At 40.6% G+C, this 20,165-nt stretch overlaps 1 protein-coding gene across 1 annotated transcript in view; it reads right to left on the reverse strand.

Moving 5' to 3' along the window:
* ttll7 (tubulin tyrosine ligase-like family, member 7) overlaps positions 1-20,165 on the reverse strand; it is a gene marked incomplete at both ends in the record, with an annotated part of 68,772 nt that overhangs the window by 32,503 nt on the left and 16,104 nt on the right. Inside the window, 5 exons of the mRNA XM_079245021.1 lie at positions 1,792-1,927; positions 4,608-4,681; positions 7,061-7,208; positions 8,991-9,085; positions 19,245-19,403. Of these exons, the coding sequence (XP_079101147.1) occupies positions 1,792-1,927; positions 4,608-4,681; positions 7,061-7,208; positions 8,991-9,085; positions 19,245-19,403 (612 nt within the window). The remainder of the gene's footprint in view (positions 1-1,791; positions 1,928-4,607; positions 4,682-7,060; positions 7,209-8,990; positions 9,086-19,244; positions 19,404-20,165) is intronic.

The raw sequence follows: 20,165 nt of genomic DNA on the forward strand, positions 1-20,165 counted from the left end.
GGGTTACGGTTTGAGTCACGGCCACAAGAATACTCTTTGCTGCGGAAACACTCATCATTTGGATACAAAATGTTATTTTCCTTGTCATTCAATTACTGTAGACAATAGTGTGAAATTTTATTACATTTGTATTGTAGCCAAAGCCCTGCTTTGAGATGTCATAGTGACCACCAAACTCTAAATTCATCCTCACATCTGTGGAAACATGTGTATTCAATTTGAACAATTTCCTCTAAGTATTTTTTGAGATATTGAATTTCAAAAATGAGACTAAAAATCCCAAAAACATAATGCGTGTGGCTAATCCTGCCCTAAGCCAAAGATTTTGGCAAGAAAACAGCAGAACAAGCTACATTTAAACCTTTAACAATTTCCAACTTACAACCCTACCAACACAAAGCCAGTACCAAATAACAGCAGTAAATGAAACCAGTATATGAAAGCAGGTTTCATGTCATGTATTGCTGAAAAATAGCAATGAAAAGTTTGTATGAACTGTATTATAGTCCAGTTGTCACTCATGATGATTATCATTCTGAACTCCAGGAACCTCCCCTCTATCTCATAAATGGTGAAGATTGGTATCTCTCGCTCGTCAGGACAGTCCGGTTGTCACTCATGATCCTGTTCTCTGATACCAGGCAGCAGAGCTCCTCTTTGTCTCTCCCTGCTTTGAACAAAATCCACAACTCACTGCTGGCTAAATTAAAAATCTGTCTGTTTCAGCTCAGCTTGATGTTTGATTGATATCGCCATGAAATTTTCTGCAAAGATACCATTTTTTTAAAGAACACACAATAACTTTTAGAGACGCGAACTTCGAAGGGGCTTGAAGCTGTGGTCGCTTTAACAAAAGCTGCTGTTGTTTAAGATGTTTTCTTTTGTCTCATTTGCAGCTTTCCTCTTCACTGCTATTTCATCCCTTACTATGTTTACATATCCCATAATATTAGCATAAAGACAGAAAATTGCCGATATTTTTCACAGCTTTACAAGCCTTTAAAAAGTGTTACACAAAAGCGGCTAACAGTATATCATCATATATGACCGCTTTTCTCCTCTTTTGCTTATCTCTTAAACACTCCTCATATAGCTTCATCATATTCTCCTATTTATATTATTTTTTTCTCATAAATCCACTTTCAGAAGCATGCAGATGTTTCATTCTTCTTCCCAGTGAAAAGCGGGAAAGCCTTGGCATTTACAATACATGCATACGCTGATTTCTAACCTTGTAGAAACTTCTTGGGCGATGCATGAGATTTCTGCAGAAGTGTGTGTATATTCAAAGGTCTTAGTCTTTGTCCTGAAGTTAAATGTAAATTGTATGTTAAAACTGATGAAACGGAAAGAACAGCAAGAGAAAATTAGATACTGAGAATGGATCGAGACTGAGTGTCAAACAATGAATAAATGGCATTTTATCTGACATTGTTGTGTGGGAGTTGATTTTCTTTCCCATTTACAGAACAATAAATATTTGTGAAAAGACAGTGTGAATGACAGAAGTAAGGCAAAGCACATAGAGAGGAGAAGGACATGCTGTCAAATGCTTTAATAAAAAAACCAAGGACTGCAACACACTTTCCGCATTATTTGCGCATCCTTATTCATCTCTGTGGGCAGAATCTTAAAAGAAATGTGTGTGTGTCATTTTTTTTTCCTTGTCCACAAGTGTCTGCTTATTGTGTGTGTATATGTTCAGGTGTGGGTCTTTCCAAGTTACTATGGTGCGCGCGTGTGTGTGTGTGTGTGTGTGTGTCCGTGACAGTCTGTCACTGACGTACGTGCCTTCATTCGTTTTAGAGGATTATTCATTTCCTTTTGAAGTGAGGCAGCTCGCCCAGCGAGGAAGGTCTGAAAGGCGGCCGAGAGCAGGCTTTCATACTTTTCCAACAGCAGCTTGTCGTCTGGGGGGTAAATACGTCTGTAGGCCATAGAGACAGAGAGGGAGAGGTGAGGAGAGTGAAAGAGGAGTGGTAAAATGGGGGGCAAAGGCAAAGAAGAGGAGTTATAAATGCAGGGAGAAAGAGTGAGAAAAATAAATAAAGGTGGAGGAACAGAAAAAAAAAGTTCAGGCTCACAAAAGAGAAGGAGAGAAATTTGGCATGAAAGGTGAAAAGAGGTGCAGTAGCAGAATGTAGAGGGTGGGGTGAGTTAGACATAAAGAACACAGAATAAAACAGAACAATGAGGAGAAAGTGGCAAAGAGGTGAAATGATAAAGAAAAGACAGGGGTGGAGAAGTAAAGGGAGGGAAAGTAAGAAAATTCAGAAGAGGAGGTGAGGGTTAAAGGAGAGACAATAAGACACAGCAGGTGAGAGAGGTGGATGAACAGAAAAAAAAAGAGCAAATCAGGACAGCAAGCAGAAAAACATTTCAGACAAGTTATGAGATGATGGACCAAAGAAAGGTGAGTGACAGGATCAAGGGAGAGGAATGAAGACAGAGGAAGCAAAGAGAATATACAACAAGCATTACTGGAGATCTTGAATCAAGAAACTGTACGAACTTAATTTTTCTTAGTCTTTTCACACGCTGCAATGCACAAATGTAGCCGCATTCTGCTCAAATTAACCTTCACTAAGTTGTATTCTTTACTGTCCAGTCCTTGATAATGTGCCTATTCACACATTCTGCACTGGTGCCCACAAGACTAAACTTACACAGCTCAGTGTTGATCTTGGGGCTGGGGGGGGGATTATAGTAATGTATAAATCTCTGCCTGGTTATCCTTGTAATGCATCTCCAAACTCTTCTGCTTCGTCGCTTTGGCCATCAAATCAGAACAATGTAAGCATTTAAATCCAAATAAGCATCAACCAATGTGACTGCAAAGTGGGGAAATAGTCTGGCGTCCACACACGCATACTGAGAGCCAGACTCCTCGTGTCGATCCTTTGATTCATTGGGATGTTAAAACAAGGCCACCAACATAAAACACATAAATATACAAAAGGATGAAGTGAATGTAGGATGATGTAGTGTCTATACTGTAATCCAATTAAATGAAATCCATTATAATCTACATTAATCCAGTTTATTGTGATTCTGTTCATTTAAGGTCAGTTCATAAATGGATTGCATCAAATCATGTCATGTTTTCAGCATGCGTGGACTGACTAATTTCTAAGCGAAATAACTAATGCTTCGTAAGAAAACACTCCTGAGATCCTCACACCTATCACCGTGTGAAAGTTGGAGGATTTTAGTGCAAGGAAAATGCCAACCAAAGGTTAACCATTTCACTGTTAAAACTTTAACTGCACCCCATCTGCCATAAATAATTTTATGCAGCGTAGCTATTCGGGGTGCATGATTTCCATATTGTTGAGAAGCTGACCCAGTTCTGTGTTACTAACTCAAATCAAGCAGCTACTAATTTTAAGACCTGAGATCAACCAATCACTTAAGCTCATCCCCTTGGCACTATCCAATATGAAAATTTCCAACTGCAAGCTTTTACTTTTCACATTATCATTAAGATACATGAACCAGATTTTTTTTTTCTCTCTCTTGAGATACACTGAAACTAGGGAAAACACACAACCACACACTTTAAAAGACAAAGGTAAACAGTAACCTTAACATTCCCTGCCCCCGTTCACATAAAATGAGCAATAAGTAAGGGGTCTTTTGGATGTCACGGGGTCCAGGCTTGTCTATACCTGATCCAGATTTCATCTAATAGCTGAATGAAAGTGAGTTCATTACCCGCACTCATGTAATGAGAAGCAGTGTGTTAATCAGACGCCAGTGCAGTGCCGGGGCACCATTTGAATGCTAAGAGGTCTTTATTAAGGGTGTTTCAGACAGACCTCAGCCTGTCTGATTGACTGTCTGGCAGCCTGTTGAGAAAGAGGAAGGAGGTGACAGCACTTTAAACAGGCCTGGAGCAGCATTGTCACTAGCCACACAGCCGAGTCGTGACTCAAGAAGTCACTTACACTTAAGGAGACAGCAAAGAAGGACAAGTGTTTGTCAACTGGTCGTGTACATGCGTGTGTGTGTTTTTTGTGTATGTGTGTAAAAAAGAGCTTGAGAGAAAGAATATTGAGACATTAAAATGTGCAGGTGGGCACATGCAGGATGGAGAGGCAAAAAGAGAGACTAAAAGCGAAAAGGAACGCGTTAGAAGGGGGCAAAGCTGAACCTGGTAAGTCATGTTCTGAAGTAAATCTGCTCCATCTGTAAGTTTAAAAACTGACGCACTTGATGTCTTCCAGAGCCCCAGCCGGAGTCGGCGGAGAGAAGAAAAGAAGTGTGATGGAAAAAGGAAATGGCTTGCAGCTGGAGAGCGGAGTTTACATGCTCGTTTAACTTTCTATAGTGCAGCAAAGTCTGAAATGTGCACATAAGACTATGAGCTGGAGCTTTGGCATTTCAAACTATTTCTTGTATCAGTGCAATTCCACTTACACACATTCCCCCCCAAAAATGTGTTCTCCTTTGCTGCCTCTGTCACAAGTGGTAATATTTCTTCTCATGTGAGCGTGGCCTTCTTCAGATGACCCAATAAATGTACTGTATGCAAGCTGGCACAAGTCTAGTGAGTGCAGCTTCTGGAGGGAGAGCCCCTTCTCACCAGCTGTTTGCCTCTTTCTTACCTGTAGTTTCCCAGATGTTGCTTTTCATGCTCCTCCCTGGAAATCTGTTTGCGCACCTGTGCAAGTCGCTCTTTCTAGAAACAGAAGTACACAAAGAAAAAAAAGCAGAAGAAAAGTCCTTTGTATTTTTTTTTTCCAAGCCCACTATACCTAAACCACATTTTTGCCAGATAAAAGAATAAAATTTTGCAGAAGAAAAAGACAAAGGGAAGAAAAAGCAGGAGTCTCACTCATCAATGACTCATAATTTCTCTGTTTTACTCTCTCATTAGTTTATTACAAAGGTGTAATTGTGAGGCTCAATTGGCCAATTTGCCATAAAGCAATCAGGAGGGGACCACTTTGCTTGTAACACTGCAATATCACGGAGCACTAAGCAATACGCGCCCTCAATAGGCATGAACCTGATTTCACTCTTCAGTCAAAACAGCACTCAGTGATAAGGTGGTGGCCTTCTTAAAAAAAAAAGAGCCTCTGCACCTTCGTTCCTTATTCCCACTGATTGCTGCCATGGCTATCAAAAGGCTAATCAAAGAGGGTGGGAGGCATTAAAGCACTTGTGGCTGCCACTTCTCACCATATAAGTAAGAAAAGCTCCTACTACACCTTCATTTCAAAGAGAGAATAATTAAATGGTACACATGTCTCAGAAAGCTTAAGACTCTTTTGAAATAAAGTGAGAAGTAAATTAAACAAGCTTTCTACTCTTTCTCAATTTCTTTCTGTTTCAGACTTCAGCTTATCTTTAAAATTGACATCACACTGGTGATTGTTTACAGCCGTACATTTGCTATTTCATTTTGGTAAAACTTTGTTTTCATAAAAGTTGTTGCGCATTACAATCTTTTCAACCCTAAATCCACTGCAGTGTTTGACAAAAAACAATGTAAGTAAGGATGAAATTTCAAAATGTAAAACTTGGAGAGGTGCGTTTTCAGTTTGATGCTAGATTAGTTTTAGAGAACAGGACAGAAGCCTTTTCCACACTATGTTGCATGGCTTTTTTTTTCTTTTTGTCTGTAAACACACTGTAAACATGTAGGAACTGAAGACAGAACATCAAATCAGAACAATGTAAGCATTTAAATGTAGTTTTACAAAAAAAACAATATTTTTCCGGCACAGCTTTGATGTAGGATTTCAGCTGCTCAACATTTCGAGGCCCCCGTGCCGGTTAAACTCTGTTTAAAAACGAGCCAGATGCTACCCCTCCTGTTTTGCTTGGAGGATGAATATAATAAAACAGGAAAAGATTAAAATAATAATCTCCCATTTTTGATTTGTCACTCTTTCACTTCACTTTAATCCATCCGAGTTATGTAGTTCAGGCCCAGGATGGCTTTCCTTGCATGGCTCACTTTTAACATGCAGCAACAGACTCTTTACACTGACAACGGTTTACAGACGTGTTTCTGAGCCAAAGAAGGGATTTCCACTTAAGAATCACATCTGTTTTTAATGCAGTGCTTGCCCTAGAGCCTAAAGATCCGTACTGGTCAGATCTTGCCCCATGTGCTTTGTCCAGATTCTTTGAATCTTTTGATAATGTTATGCACCATGGATGATGAAATCTCCAAATCCTTTGCAATATTACTTAGAAAAAGTCCCTTTCTAAAATACTTGAACAATTTCCTCATGCAGCCTTTTTCTAACTTTAAATCTGACCCTTTGTTTCCGTCTGATGTGGTTGTGCTACGTTCTTACTGAAATACCAGAATGTAGCACAACTGCACACTGCTTCGTTTCACACCAGAAGCATTTCAGACACGGAGTCTATCGCCTTCCCAAAATGCACAGCTGATGTTAAGTTGTGAAACATCATGTATTCCTGCTGATCCCAAAACTCTGTCAAATGACGGTTCCTTAAACTCCTGCCAATAAATGCCAGATTGTGTCATCTCTGGTATTTTATAAACATTGTAAGTCATAAATATCTCTCGCGTTATATAAAACCCTGTGTGTCCCAACTGCTGAACTTCTCGTTTTAAGAGACTAAAATCCTGTGGCTGGCTTGTTTATGGTCTTATGTCACATATTATACCAGGGGTGCAATGTGATATATGGTTAGAAGTCTGCATAGGGGGCTTTATTTTTAAATGTATGACTATTTTAAACTCTTGACAGCCTGCATTTACATTGTTTTTGATAATGTAAAACCAGTTGTTTTTATTGTCATATATTTTATATAGGAAACACATTTTGCTCAGAATCCAAAGCTGAAGAGCTGCAGCCAAACTGAATTTTTCCCTCATCTTCATGTGGCCTACAAAGCTTTAAAGGTATCTGTTGGCTTATTATCATGGATCATGACTGCACAGCGGTTGTTTTAATCCCCAGGCAGGTTTTGAATGTCTGGGTGGGGATATGAATCAGTATCAGTCTCAACTCCCTTGACCACAGTAAAGGAGCACCACACTGTACAGGAGCTTAGTTTTATTTTCTAGTCCCCTTACCAGCTCTTCTTTCCTTCGTTCCAGTGTGTGACGTTGTTTCTCCCAGTCTGAGGAAGCTGCTGAAAGTTTCTTCACGGAGCCATGTCCATACAACCGCCTCTGAGCCTCGGCCTTTTGTTGGGCCAGGTTGCGTTTCTTATCACTGGCCCTGGATTAGCATAAAATATGAAAAAAAATGTTTGATTACAGCACATAAAAAGGGTACAAATGGTGAACAACGTCATTAAAGCGGTTTCCTTTTTACTGCAGATGTTTCTCTTGCAGTTTTTTTCAGCTTTTTTAATTAATCAAAAATTGTTTGATAACATTTAAATATTACATTCAAGTACTACTCAGAAAATACACAAAAAAAAGGTGTTTTTTTTGTTTTTTTTCTAAAGGTTGTGAACTTTAGGGCATTAGGCAGCTTTAGAGCTTATCCTTAGCTGATGCACTCATGTGAATTTGATCATCGTATACCTGAGGTATTAAAAAAGAAAATCCTTTACAAAACATTCAACAATACAAGGACAAAATGAAGCCCAAACACAAACAACACTGGGATGAACACAACCAGACAGCTTATCTGAACAACCTGGCTTCTATAGTCTGGAGAAAGGGCAATTCATTTTAGTCAATCGCTGGCCCTTTAAATTGGATATTGAGTGCTGTAGGGGGGCTGAGGTTTATCAATGTCCATGCCCGGGTGGGCCTGAATTGATCCCATTTGATACAGTTGGTTGTGAGCAGACTCCAGAGCCAACCCTACCTCTACGCACCACTAAGCCCTTCCTTTGAGGAAGTAAAGTCATTACTATATGAGGAAAAAGTAAGTAAAGTACAACACTCATTTACTCTATGAACATAAGCAGTGTTTCCCCTGGAAAGGGCTTTCTGCTGCCTTTCAAGACCTCCTACGATTTATTTGTCATGAATTAAATAGCCAAAATCTCCCCTTTTAATCTGTGGGAACAATGTGAACATAAGCCATGCAACAAATCATTTTGATAAGAGATTTGTTTGTGCCAGCGGAAGCCAGGCGGGTGGACGGAGTCAGTTTTTATGTGGGCTGTCTGCACACTGCGCCACATTTGGTCAAAGCAGATCTATAGTGCTGCATGTAATTGATCCATTTTGAATGTTCGTATGTGTTTAGTAGTGTGTATGCAGTGTGTTTGTGTGCACCAAGCAGATTTAAGATTATATTTAGGCCAGTAAGAGGAGGACAAGCTGAAAGAAAGCAAAAAAAAAAAAAGAGCAGAGATCCAGAGGTCTGGTGTACAATGATCAATCAGTGAACAGAGCCACTGTAGCCTGGGGACAGAAAAGCATGCCAGCAAGTCCACACACGTACACACACACACACATAAAATTCTATATAGAGAAATATATTACACAATAAGAACAGTGAGCGTAAGCAAAACAGGCAAACAAATTTACCCACAAAGCAGGAAAGGAGTGAAAAACAGAGGAAAGTAAAACATGTAGAGCCGAACTTGCAGGTAAAAACGACATACTCACAAACTCACACGCATTCACAGCATGCGTGAGAGAAGGGAACACAAAGCACGCAGCAGAGACAGAGCTTTGTACCTTGGCCATTATCTGTCTTTGTATCCACCACAGAAACAGCAACACACAAATTTACAAGGACAGTAATTTATTTGTTCAAAGCTCAAACCCTCTGTTATGTTCACATTATTACGACTGTCTCATCAGTGTGAAACATAAACAAGATCAGTGCTGAACCGCACCGTGCATCAAAGTAAAATTGAAGTTTACTGGGAAAACTGAAAGAATTGATTGAAATCTTTAAACATTTAGAGCACTGCAGAAATGAAAGGTATGACTTAAGCTTCATAGGCTTCAGCACACCAAATGTAATGGGCCCCTTGGTACAATTTCTGTGCATCTGTCTGCATGCATTTACGTGTGTGGAGGACAACAGTACCGAATGTTTAGAAGTTTGAGAGCATTGAGAAGCACCCCTTTCTTCACATCGTAATCAATCTTCTGATCGGTCCCAAAGCTCGGAGCTCGATTGATCTGTCGAAGAAAGAGAAGAGAGACAGGATACACTGGGGTTTTTTTTCCTTCTAAATTCAGCAGTAGGAGATACCATGCAATTACACAAGAGGTTTTAGGTTGTGTTTGAGAAAATGAAATGTTACAAAAAAACAGAAAAGTTGAGAGAACACAGATGATGGTGGTGGAAGATATTTGTTTTATGTTTTTTTTCCCCTCTCTCACTCTCTCTCTTTGAGTAACATTTTGGAGCTCTTTGGGCTTCTTACTGGACATAAACCATATCTGGAATAATGATTGTGCATGAAAAAGAACAGTTTGTGTAAGTGACCCTGGACCAAGACTTGGTCACCTAAGTATGCTCACTAGAGTCTAAAGATAACAACACCGCTGCGAGTGACATGTTTGATAGCATCACAGAATTACTATCGCTCAGCTCAGTTCCATCATATACAATCAAACACGCCCAGGGAGATTCAGCAGAGCAAAAAAAGAAATAAACCACCTGTGATTTGAGGTACAAAAGCTGGTATCATCTAGGGAATAATTCAAGAGAAGCTTACCTTTATAAGAGAAATCCAAGCACCAGTGCAAAGTATTCAAATGTCAGTTGTTATACCTGACACAACAAGTCAATTCTCTGTCTCTTTGTTAGGTTCCTTTATGTCTCAATCCTATTGTGAGAAATAGCTTATGTCAGACAACAAAAGGACCAGCAAAGAAAGAACATGCAACAGTGATTGGAATGGTGTCTTCCTATGAGGTGACTTCAAAAGAGAAAGCAACAGATGCCCACCAAAAGGCTGGCTTTGGTTGATAAACCTTGATTGCTCTGATAAGCCAGGTCTCCTCCTGGCATCATCCAAAAATGCTTAAACCACCCATTTTCTTTTTTTGTATGCAAGAACAATAGCATGGGTGGGTGGTTTTATATTATTTGAACTTCAATAGCTTAATAATGGTGTATTTGTTGAATGAGTTTTAGTGAGCATGTGTCAGAATTACAAATGCTTGCAGTCACATAGGGATAACTTGCTTAAAGGTGAATACGGAATCATAAGACAGAAGCACACCCCTTAGCAAAAGAAAAGAAAGCGAAAGCCTGAACACATTATGCCAAAACATAAATAAATAAACATGATCCACTGAGGTACCTGTGTTTGGAAAGAGGATTTTTTTCACCCTGTTGTCATTACTCATGACAATGTTTGAGGTCAAATTATTGCCAAAATCGACCTTACTGCTTCCAGATAAACCTTTTAATGTGTGTAAGACTAATATGTAACTCACCCTAACTTGACCTCCTGCTTGTGCAGATCTCCAGATTAATACATTTTTTCTTCAATTTTACACATAATTCTAGAAAAATAAACCAACAGAAGCCATGAACTAAACACATCTGTTTTACAGATTGAAATGAAGGCTAATACTGGAGGAGGTCTAGTGAGAAATTCAATCTTCCCAGCAGCCCTAACCCGTAGTCAGACTGAGCATTTGGGTCAGAAAAACTTCACTTGCCCTTACAGTATGCTTTTTTTTCTTTTTTATTTGATGAAAACTATTAAATACTGTTAAATCACAGATGAGCTACAGTGTCCGTGTGTTTAACTGATTCATTCATCGAACCAAACAAGAGTGTAAGTATAAAATGTTGAAAGAGGCAGCTAAAGCTCTTGTGTGACATCAAACCATTTAAATCCCAAAAAAAGTTTTTCCTCCAAAGAAAAAGAGTACAAAAATTCTTAGTTTTTTCTCTTTATTTTACAGATATGTGTAAACCTGCAGGGGTAGCTCTTAGTAACCCCATCCCCTCCTATCTCTCTCTCTCTTTCCTCTGAACTAGTCAACGTTAATCCAGACACAAATGTGCTTACTGCAGTGTGGCACATTTGGGAACGGCGATGTAAGATAATATTTACATCACAGCCAGACTCCCAGGAACTGAGCGAGCCAGAATGTTGACTGCATTGCCAGCCAGGGGGCATCAAGCCCAAAAAGAGAGGTAACTCCTGAAAAGAGTGTCCATTAGGATCATAAGTCAACTGTAAAAGAAAAAAAAAAAGGAAAAAGACGAAGCAGAAGAAAAGGAAAAATTTTAGGCAGACTAAAGAAAACCAGTCCAGCTGCCTTCGCCATCAACGCCGTCACACAAATTAACCCTCAGCTACAAATCTGAACCTCAACCACCTACAAAGCATGTGAATACGGTCCTACAAGGAGGCTTTCATGTTTAAATGCGTGTAGCTGTGTGTACAGGGCATGAGTGAATGAGAGCACACAAGCTTAAGAAACCTTATTCTGAACTGGAGTTGTCTGTGAAGTATCTAAATAACCTTTCCAGGGCTTGTTGGGCTGTCACAGCCACAGGTGAGCTACTAAATCTTCACCAGCACGAAGTGGGTTTGTATGGACGTGCCTTTGTGCACTCAAGTGTGTGTTTTTGTATACAGCAACCATTTATCAGAAGGTGGGTGATGAATGTATTCCAGTACAAAAAGGAAAATAGAAACAGAGACCCTATCCAAGTCTTTCACTCAGTGGAAAGAAGTATACAATACATCCCTCTGTGCGTTAAGGGAGGACAGAGCTCGGCTTCGTCCTACAGTATCTTACCTCAAAATACTACAAAAGGGAAAAAAAAGGGAAGAGGTCTGTTTACATTTAGAGCACTCCCCAGTGTGACAGCCACAATGAAAAGAGTAGGGCTTTAGAGTGCCGCAGCCCATAGGTAACAGGCAGACTGGCAGTGATCCTGGTGGCGGCTGTCTCGTTACTTGTCTTCATTTCTGAGTTTGATTTGCGGTGTCAAGCTGTCACAGGGAAGACTGGCACCGCACCACTCGCTATCCCTCTTCGCGCTCCCTCGGTTTTCTTTTTTTTTTTATTTCTTTCTGTTCTCTGCTTACTACAGTTTTCTTCCCATACTATCTCTAACTGTCTTTCACAATGTTTTGTAACTGGTCACTATTTGGCACCGCACCCCACCACGCGCCCCCACCCACCCCGCCCTTTCCATTTGCCATCCCTGATTCACCAGTCGTTACCTCTCTTCACTTCTCCCTTCGTGTTTCTGTGTTCTCCTTTTCCTCACTGGCAGAGGAAGTTGGACCAGTCTGTTCCTAATGAACCCCTGCAGGCTCCAAAAAACCCACTCCGATTTCCTTAAGTGACTCTGGCAGGGTTTTAAAAGAGCCCTCGGTTGCCCAAGACACATTCAATAAAAATGTCAGATGACAAGATTAAAACCTTTTTTTCTGACTCATTCTTTGATTTCTTTCAGCATCTCATCAATGCAGCCAAAAACTACCACTTGCTCAAAATACAGAATGTGAATATGAGTCTTTCATTTTTCAATGGATACATTTATCTTCACTCAATCAACCCACTAAATACACTAAAATCAAAGTGTGAGCTCAATAACCTTAAAACATTTAAACAGGACATGGAAAGGTTTTACATCCTGCTCCTGCTGATGAGGGATAGAGAAGCAAAAGTAACCACCAATTGTTTATGAAGGCAGCTGTGAAACAAAAGTGCTTTAACTGATCTTTACTAGAGGCAAAGTACGAACAGATGAGGGGAGACGCAAACAACAAATTTAAATGGCTTATTCAATTTGATATAGTCTATTAATTTCCAAAAGAAAAGGCCTCTGGTTTCGATGCCGGGTCGGTATAATAAGGTTTGGCCCACTGGCACATCTGAGAAATAAGCGTATTGCCTGAGGACATGTAGGGAGTAAATAATGGCAAAACAACAAACTCAAACCACTACGGCCGGACTAACACAAGCTATTCTTCTCATCCACACAGAATAATATCAAGCATTAACTATTGTATGTAAATAACTCAGATTTTATTTCCCTCTGAGATTTGTTGTTGACATCTAAACAAAAAAAAGGTCAAATCTATCTGAAAAAAATATATAAATAAATGAATTACAACCATCATTGTATAATGGACATTAAGAAGTTTGTACCTGTGGCTTCCCCTGCGCCACACAAACCTTAATAATACAGCACAACACTTGGGCACAAACAATCAGCTGCCTTGTTTCCACAACAAACTGCTTCCCCACATTGACATTTATTCTGTGTCTGGAATACTCTTTAAAACAAGCACATGGCTTCTCATGATTAATCGGTACAGAAAAAAAACGACCCTCTGTTATTATTCCAGTCAGAGAGTAAACAACCACTGCTTTGACAAGCCTCCCATTTTGCCCCGCACACTCGAGGGTATCGGCACAGTTCAGCTGCTGTCAGAATGGAGTATTTGTTGCCGCACAATGGTGGAATGAGAAAGGGAGGCAGAGAGGGAGAGAGACAGCAAGCATGAGTAGCAGAGCGACAGAAAGACAGACAGCTGGACGCCCTGTTAAGTCGCTCTCTTGTTTCAGCCGTCTTATCAATCACCATTCTGTTCTTTTTGTGGCGTTTTATGTGGTCCACTCAGACTCGGGGAAACTCTAGATGAGCATGTTGAGCTGCTGGTAAAGGTCCTGGGAGTGAGCGGGCTGATGCTTTGCTTGACCAGCCTGACTGGAAGGTAGGGAACAGAGAGAGTTGGCTTTTTGAAGACGCACAGAGATTAAATCGGACAGACACAAAAGCTGCTTCGAAGGTGCTCAAAAAGGGTAGGAGCAGAAATGATAAAGCAGTAACACACAAACAGACACCGGTGGCTTCAAATGAGAATGAAATAATAAAACATTTGCAGGCCAAAACTGTCATTCGCAAACGGGCAAAATACACAAGAGTTTTGAGACTCTTGCGCCCCTAAATGCATATAATTCATGTCTGTGTGTTACCTAATAAATGTACAATCTATACCTTCATTCTTAGCAAAATACACACGCACACACAAAAAGACACACACGGCCACTGACTGCCATACATGTCTGATGATAAATGACTAAATGTTGGGGTGTGTTTTCAACTGCCCCACATACAAAGCCTGTGCTCTCCTAATTTGATACTTATTCCATGAAATAGTCATGTTGGGGGAAAATGGATGTGGATAGAGACAGACAGTCCCATACATCATTCTAATTATTCTTTAATAAACCTCATATAAGCCGGAGTAGCTCGTAGGTCACTACTGCCACCTAGGGTCCACAAGCAGAATGACACCCCCTCAGAGTTTAGAAAGATTTCAATGTCCATTCAAACAAGAATAATTCCCACAAAGTGCTTAAGATTAATCAAAGGCAAGAGAAGATTGCAAGGTGGAGAGGGGCCCGGAGAGATGCTAAAAGATTACTTAGTATGTTAAACTGTATTATTTCTCTTCTCTCATTTTTCACTTTGGAAAATTCAATCATGATGGAGATGAAAATTATTTGTAAAGGATAAGTATTATGTCAGTTCCTCCTTAAAATTTCTGAATACACAGACATTTTTGCCATGGCTGTTTGAAGGGTTAAATTTCTCTCAAAAGCTCTGAAGACTTGTGTGAAAAGCAGGGTAGGCTCTAAATTTCTATATATAAAAAAAAAAAAAAAACAACTTGCTAGCAAACATCTATACTTCAAATGTCAACTTTTTACACTTCTGTGAAAAATATAATGGAAACCAAGATTTTCATGTCAGCCTCTAGAAATGTAAGTGAATTTTATTTAAAGGCTCTTTATTTTTAAAAAAAAAGCTATGTAGGATTTTTTTTTTTCCCCCACAAAAGACAAACAGCTCCTTTGCACTGCTTGTGTGTGTTGGAAGACAGGGGAGAGTGAAACTATCCCTGTTTTGTTTCTAAGTTGGTGTGTAATGGCATCTGTTTACAGTTGCCAATTCAGATTACTCCCCACAAATACCTCCCCCACCACAAACACACACACACTCCCACTCAAAAGGAAAGGAAGTCTGGATTATGTTGGCTCTGAAGGATGGACAGCAGAACCAAACTCATCTTGAAGCAATTGGATGTAGAGCACAAAGAGAGGGAAAAGTTGCACGAAGGAGTGAAGAATCACTCCCTTTGGGGAAACAGTCCAAATGCACTCTGTTGTTGTGATACTTGTTCTCACACACACACACACACACACACACACACACACACACACACACACTCCGAGACACAAACAAACCCATGCCACAGTTGACCTAACCATGCCTGCTTCATTAGCTGCCAATCACTCTGCACGGAGAGGGGGAGAGAGAGTGCAAGAGATGGAGGAGGCTATGGTAGTTTAGTCCTAGTCATCAATAATCAAGCTGCCTTAGCACCAATGTTTGACCATGTCTCAATCCTGAACAAAGTACACCTAAAACACCACGAAAGTTGTCAAACATGTATTGTTTTGGGGGTTTTTTTCTCTCTATTCTGTTGCTTCCTGAATTTGTCTGTTTGTTGGTTTAAAGTGGAATTTCTCTCTGCCTCTGTGAGAGGATAAAGAGACGGGCTGTGGGCTGGAGGACGGCCAACCACACACACGTTGCAGAGGGCTTTTCCCAGAGGGACTAAGACCAGACAACCAGATACACACACACACACACACACACACACACACACACACACACACACAGAGACATGGAGTTGACACGTTTACACAGAAACACAGAAACAGCCTACGACGGGTCTCTCATGATGCACGCTTACCGTGCGGGCAAACACATGTGCACTATCAGATGCCAGACACAACACAAATCAGTTATAGAATCATGAATGCTAACTCATATTCATTTAGACACACATGCATGCTTCGCCCTCACACATTGAATTTAACCCTAACAAGCAGCCTAGCCAGCCTTTACACTGCTGGGAGTCTCGCCGCTACAGAGACGGCTTTGCAAGGACCAGCCAGGTCTCTAATTATTCGTGCTTGCTACAAACACTTGCCTGTTATTTAGACTTGACCAGCTGGAGCTTTTTTACGCCTCATGTAGGGAAAAAATAGAAAAAAAATGGCATGATGCAGAGCTTGTAATGAGACTAGCTCTCAATCCACCGGTCCTTGTGTTGCGGTACATGGATACCTGTAAGGACCTCATGTGAACAACAAACTGGGCTCTTTGTCGGAATCTTTTCAGCTATAAGTGTGTTCGTGTGTGTGTGTGTGTGTGTGTGTACGTGTGTATGTGTGTTCAGTTCTCCTCTACCATCCCCCTCTGAACTTCTAATATTTTTTTCATTTTCCTCACCAAAGTTGACACCATTTGTCATGCCGGCTTACAGCACATGGGCCCTGGATAAGGGGGGAGAGTTGGGGGATGCAGGAGTGATAATGCTGTCCCATTGCTATATTTTGCTATTGAGTAGATGCACTCTCTGTGGTTCACACTGGATTTGGAAATGTGTGCCGTTCTCTTTGACCCATGCATCCCAATTTTAAGGCACCACTACATGCATGGAGAATTCATAAGTGGAGCCTGTCATGAGGCGCTTTCCCAGCTGAGCTGCATAAATGTGCATTGATTATGCTTTCTCTGCTTTTTTAATTTTCAAAAAACAAAGAAAATGCTCAATGAATCTGCTCAAAGCAAAAACCTTGGCTCTGACAAAAGAAACTACTGTCTAAGCAGATTGTACGCATGTGTGTACACTAAGGTGTGCGTTTAAACGTGTGTGTGTGTGTGTGTGTGTGTGTGTGTGAAGCACAGATCACGGCTCAATGAAACGCCTTTCCTATACGAGACACAGATGCTGTCTGGGCCTGTTTAATGAAAGTGAACGTCTCAGGTTACGCCGTTTGAGCAAGTGTGTGTGTATGTGTGTCAGCCCATGTAGTGCTGATGTTTTGAATGTCAATCGGAGGTAAAACTTGTGTTGAAAACTCTGCGGAATTAAGATAAGGATCACACAAAAGCCTGTCTCTCTCTTTTTCCCTTCTCGTCTTCCCTTTCGATACTGGCTTTGAGCACAATGCTCCTGTTTGATGCCCGGCCTTGGTTTGAGAGCCATCCCTCTTGTCTTCTCTGTTTTCACCCCTGTGAAAAGCTATTTAGCAGGTGTGTAGTGGTCTGTGGGTTGCTTTCTCTCGAGTATGTGTGTTTGTTATCAGTATATTTGCAATGATTTCTCTTTGTGCTTGTCTGCTTCCAACAAAGAGCTGCTGTATCATATCTTTCACAGATGGTTTTCGTACAGTGACAGACTGAAAGGGAATGTGTCCTCTAATAACAGGAGTTTAGAGTTATATCATTTTAAATATCCCCCAAAAAAAGAGCAGATGTAAAAAAAAAAAAAAAAAAAAAAAAAAAGCAATGATGTTTCTGACTCCTGCCCATCCTCTTAAATACACTCAGAAGACAGCTGACAAAAACACAAAAGCAAAGGACAAGACTAATGTCATTTGACAGTTTCTTATATACGATACCATCTAGCTTTCAGGTATCTGACTGGCTTTGAGTCTACACAGGTTGAACTTTCATTTCCTTGCTGCGAGTTTGCTTGTCCAACAACCAACTTTGACGTCTCAAAGAGTAAGAGAGGATATTGTCGCAACAGCAGTCTGGGTAAAGCCGCCAACGAGGCGTGGCACGCGTAATTCACTCTGACATCAATAAGGAAACCGGAGCGGCGGAGTCCCAAAATTCAAAACAAACCTGTGAGGCCTAGATTGTGTTACAACTCCTGACACAGTTTTCACTGTTAGGTGCTCAGAGGAAGCAAAAAAAAAAAAAAAAAAAAAAAATGGTGAAATGGTGTGAAATAGATTACGGTTGCTACAAAATGCTGCAAAATGATGTGTTTAAAGAAATTAAATTTAGACCTAAGGGCTTGCCATAGGGTTTCATTTGTGGCACGCACCCTCTGGGCCTGCTTGTGTGTTGTATTCCTGCAGGATAAAAAAAAATCAACGCTAACGGGCTAAACAGAGGTAATAAAGTTATTTTCAGGCTTGACAGAGTGAGCAGCGAGAATTTTAGAGCAGGTCTCTATGCTTGCAACTCTGCTCTGACTAATCAGCTGAATTTTGGAAATAAATGATTGTCACTGTAAGTGTTGCGTGAAAGAGAAGGAGGGTGTGTGTGTGTGTGTGTGTGTGTGTGTGTGTGTGTGTGTGTGTGTGTGTGTGCACGTGTATATGAATGTCTGTGTGTGTGTATGTGCACAATGGAATAATTGATGAGAGTTATAGAGAGCTACAAGTAGCACAGGGGGGATCATTACTGCTGGAGTGGAACAACTGCATTCACGGCTGTTTGCTATGTGTCATACACATTTATACACACAAACACACACAAACACACACACACACACACACATACATACGGTCACAGTGCACCAACAGTCAAAACGAACACCAACCCCTGACTCTCCCTGTATAGTTCTGCTACAAAAGATAGACAAATGTAGTAATTAGAAAACTCTTATCTACAATGATAAATAAATAATAAAAGTGGCTTAAAAGGAAAAAAAAACTTTTAAATGTCGCTTTTTCTTTACAAATGAAACTTGAAATTGTTATTTTGGGTTGGCATGATGAGGAAAACAAACTATTATTCCTGCGGCATTTCCCATCTTTGAGTCAGTTTGTGGGGAAGAGGGTGGGGGTGCAGCCACTTTGGGTTAAAGGATTTAGGTCACACTTTAACTGACTGGCTGACATCAGCACGGTGGGACAGAAATCCTGGAGTGGATTTTTTTGGGAATAACTTGAGAAACTGGCAATGAGTTATTGCTTTCTTGTTAGTCATCCTGTCATTGCGACCTGCTGTATATTTTCAGTCTTTGATGTGCATGGTCCTTTGTCTTTTGCTTATATGTATGCAAATAGCAGCATTGCTATGTGCATATATTTCTATCTGTATTTATGTGCATGAAATTGCATGTGCATGCTTCACGCTCATCTTACATTGTAGTATCTGTAATAGGAGGTGTGAAGATAGAGACTTGACATTGTGTGGATGTTATTTGTGTATGGACAAAGGTATGTAAGTAACAACTGCTTATGATAGACATGTTTCTATCACATGATTTCAGTTTTGGGGTCACTCTCACCTCAAGAGGCAAGTCACAGGCAAGTTGAACAAAAAAGCAGAAATATTATAATGTGGCACTACACGGAAGAAAAAAAAAACCCTCATTAAAGGAATAATTTAGAACTCAAAAAATTCTAAATTATCACTAAAAGTCTTTTAAGTAGTGATCTAAGTTACATTTTTTTTCCCCAGCAATAGCAAGAAGACATACCAAGCAGCCAGGAAGACAGACACAGACATAAAGATTGAGACTTGTACCTCCAGTAGCCAGGGTTTCAGTTTGCGGTCCAGGATGATGTCAAAGCCCAGCACCTCAAAGCAGACACTGTCGCTCCCTGGTGGCTGGCCAGGGCGGCACATGCGGTAGGCATGCAGCACGTGGGGCTCTGCCACGATCAGCGTTTTCACCACCAGCTCCTGAGAAGATGCACGCACAAACAAATTCAAAGAAAGAGAGAATCACCCAACCGACCTGGCAAAGTAAACATGATCATGCTTTTTTCATTTATTGAGTTTGGCTTGCAAAGGTTTTAGTTTTCCTTTTTTTTCCCATCGATTATGGTTAAAAATCCATCTTCTTCACTGCAGGTTGCAACTACAGACAAATGATAGTAGTTTCAGACTTAAATTGACAATGAAGCAATCACACCACATACTCATTCCCGGACCATACATTCTCCACAGAGTCAGGGCCAAAATCAATACATAAACCTTGGTTAATTTGGACTTTTTGTGTTTTTCTCTGTCATGTTAATAATAGAAGTGAATCACCAACTATTACAGACACAGTGTGTTTCAAATTGATCTCACAGACTTTTACAAGTGCTGGTAATGGCTCATCTGCGTTGCTGGTAGTCTCCAACCTGTGTGCATTTTTGTCTGCACATATGTTTGCTGGCTGCTACCTACTGGTTACCCCACTGTGCAGCTGTGGTAAACATGTTCACTCTGACACACAAGCACACTCTACACAAAGCTTTCCCTCACCAGGCAAGCCCCACGCTGTGCTGCTGGCCTGCAGTTTTGCCCAGTCCAGTCTGTCTGCTGAGTGCAGAAGAGGGGGTTTTGTGGTCTGGCCTTCGCCTGATAAGACCAAACCCCCACCTTCTCTCTCTCGCTCTCTCTCCTTTCCAGTCTGTGTTCTCAAACACCCCCATCTATATGTCAATCCATCTACTA

This window comes from Telmatherina bonti, assembly GCF_933228915.1.
Source record: "Telmatherina bonti genome assembly, chromosome: 8".
Lineage (NCBI taxonomy): Eukaryota > Metazoa > Chordata > Actinopteri > Atheriniformes > Telmatherinidae > Telmatherina > Telmatherina bonti.